The following is a 2,022-nucleotide window of genomic DNA, read 5'->3' on the forward strand; positions in this document are numbered from 1 at the left end:
CCCAACCCCACCCGGCTCCATTCCATCTCACAGACTGGTCAACATAATATGAGGAAGCAGAACCAAAGAACACAATGACACAGAATGTTAAAATTTTCCTGGATTCCTAAGGATACCTGTCTATGCAAAATGGAATATTTGTGAGTCTAGTGATTCTCCTGCCCAATAAATATTTTAGAAGAAAGTAAATTTATCCAATAACAAGAGACAAAAATGTCTCATGATTCCCAAAGGAGTTATGCTGCTATGGATTTTAGAACGCTTTTATATATATATATATCCCAAGATACCTGAACTACTCCACGCCTTCTTGTAAATTCATGAATTTCAAAGTAGGGAGCAAGGGTCATTAGTGCTCTGCAGGTAATAGTTATATTTAGGGTACTATATATATACTTATTTATTCAATATTTAAGATTAGATACCTACACATCCTTGGGATCTCACAAAGAAACAAGCCAAGTCAAGTCTATAAACGTAATTCTCAATTACCTAATATTGCATTAGTTTTCTCATTCTAAGTAAGGTCTATGTCCATCTTAACTTACCACCCCTCTTCCCTGGGTAATTTATCCTACGAAGATTTCTTACTCTCCCTTGCTAAGATTCCCTAGGTTAACCTCAAGTAAACGTTCCTACCTGGAACTTCATCATCATCATCCTCTCCAGTAGCAAGTGGTGCTTTTCCATCCACAGCTATAAAAGGAAAATGTAAACATTATTTGTCTAGGTTTTTAATAAATAGCCACCAAAAAAAAAGAACAGATGAAATGCCAAGTATTGTTACAACTTATTTCCGTGATAAGGGACATTTGGGATTTTATCTACGATACTATCAATAACATGATATTCTAATGTCTACAAATGGGTTAAAATACTAGGAACAGCCAACAAACAAAATTCCATACCCATCCTTTCAATCCCTCTGGGCCACCATAGGCCCTGAGGTAGTATAAAGACAGTAGGGAGCTCTCAGAATGCAGGTAAAACCCACATACCAAATCATGGTAAGATTTATTTTGGGAGACAAATGAAGATGCCATTTTCTCAACTACTTTGTGTGTGGCATAAGGATGGTGCTCAACAACCACTTACTGAAATGAAAAAAATTAAAGTAAAAAAATTAAGAGTCTGTGAGTGGTAAGCATCCACTCTATCACACAAGAATATGAACGTACACAAGATAGTTATGTACTAGCCCCATACAAGCATCAGTGGGATACTTCAAAAGCCTACTTCAGCTCTGAAAGCCCTGACAGTCTAGAACCTGCAACTCAATGTGACAATAAAAATGAAAATTGAGGCAGAATGAGTCAACACCTAGAAAAACATGGGTAACTAAAGAGCCATCTATAAGCCTCTGACTTGCTCCTGCATTCCCATTCTTCAAAATTTTAAGAAGGTAGAAAACAGCGTAACACTGCCACATATTCAGATGTATATTCAGCTAAACTATTTTCTGCCCTGAATAAAATCCCTATCACACTGTAATTAAAAATGCCAGAATATTGGCAGGCCATTTTTAAAAGATTACTGGTAATATCAACTATATAGATGAAACTGAAGTAATTTCATAATTTATACTAATTTTTTTTCAATTCCAAACTTACAAGTAGTTATTGGCAAAGCACCAAATTAACATTTTCATCATTTCTAGTTAATATTAAGTATCTGATCCAAATCAAGTAAGTAGAAAACATTCCACAAAATCAAGTGTAATGATCATAGCATGCTACATCAATTACTGCAAACTTCAGCAAGGACACTTGCTTAAAATCAGTTACAAATCTGTTCTTTTTAAAGCTTGCATTTCCAAACTTAAAAATACTCATATCCATTCTGAGCCCTGAGATCAGAAATCAGCTGCTAAATGAGTAATTCCCTGGCAAAACCATTACTAGGAAACTCACATTGTTTGGGCAGAGCTTCGGCCAGTCTCCTTAAACTAGTCAGACTATCTGCGCCAAGCTGGTTTAAGATGCTGGGTAGCATTTCTGTCAGCTGCTTCGTCTCAGCATGGCC

At 36.2% G+C, this 2,022-nt stretch overlaps 1 protein-coding gene across 1 annotated transcript in view; it reads right to left on the reverse strand.

The window, feature by feature from the left end:
• The window catches only part of BTF3 (basic transcription factor 3), a 7,111-nt gene that overhangs the window by 503 nt on the left and 4,586 nt on the right, over window positions 1–2,022 (reverse strand). Inside the window, exons 4-5 of the mRNA XM_011997022.1 lie at window positions 1,911–2,022; window positions 640–696 (exon numbers count right to left, since the gene is read on the reverse strand). Of these exons, the coding sequence (XP_011852412.1) occupies window positions 640–696; window positions 1,911–2,022 (169 nt within the window). The remainder of the gene's footprint in view (window positions 1–639; window positions 697–1,910) is intronic.

Source organism: Mandrillus leucophaeus, unplaced genomic scaffold, assembly GCF_000951045.1.
Source record: "Mandrillus leucophaeus isolate KB7577 unplaced genomic scaffold, Mleu.le_1.0 Scaffold114, whole genome shotgun sequence".
NCBI classification, from domain to species: Eukaryota; Metazoa; Chordata; class Mammalia; order Primates; family Cercopithecidae; genus Mandrillus; species Mandrillus leucophaeus.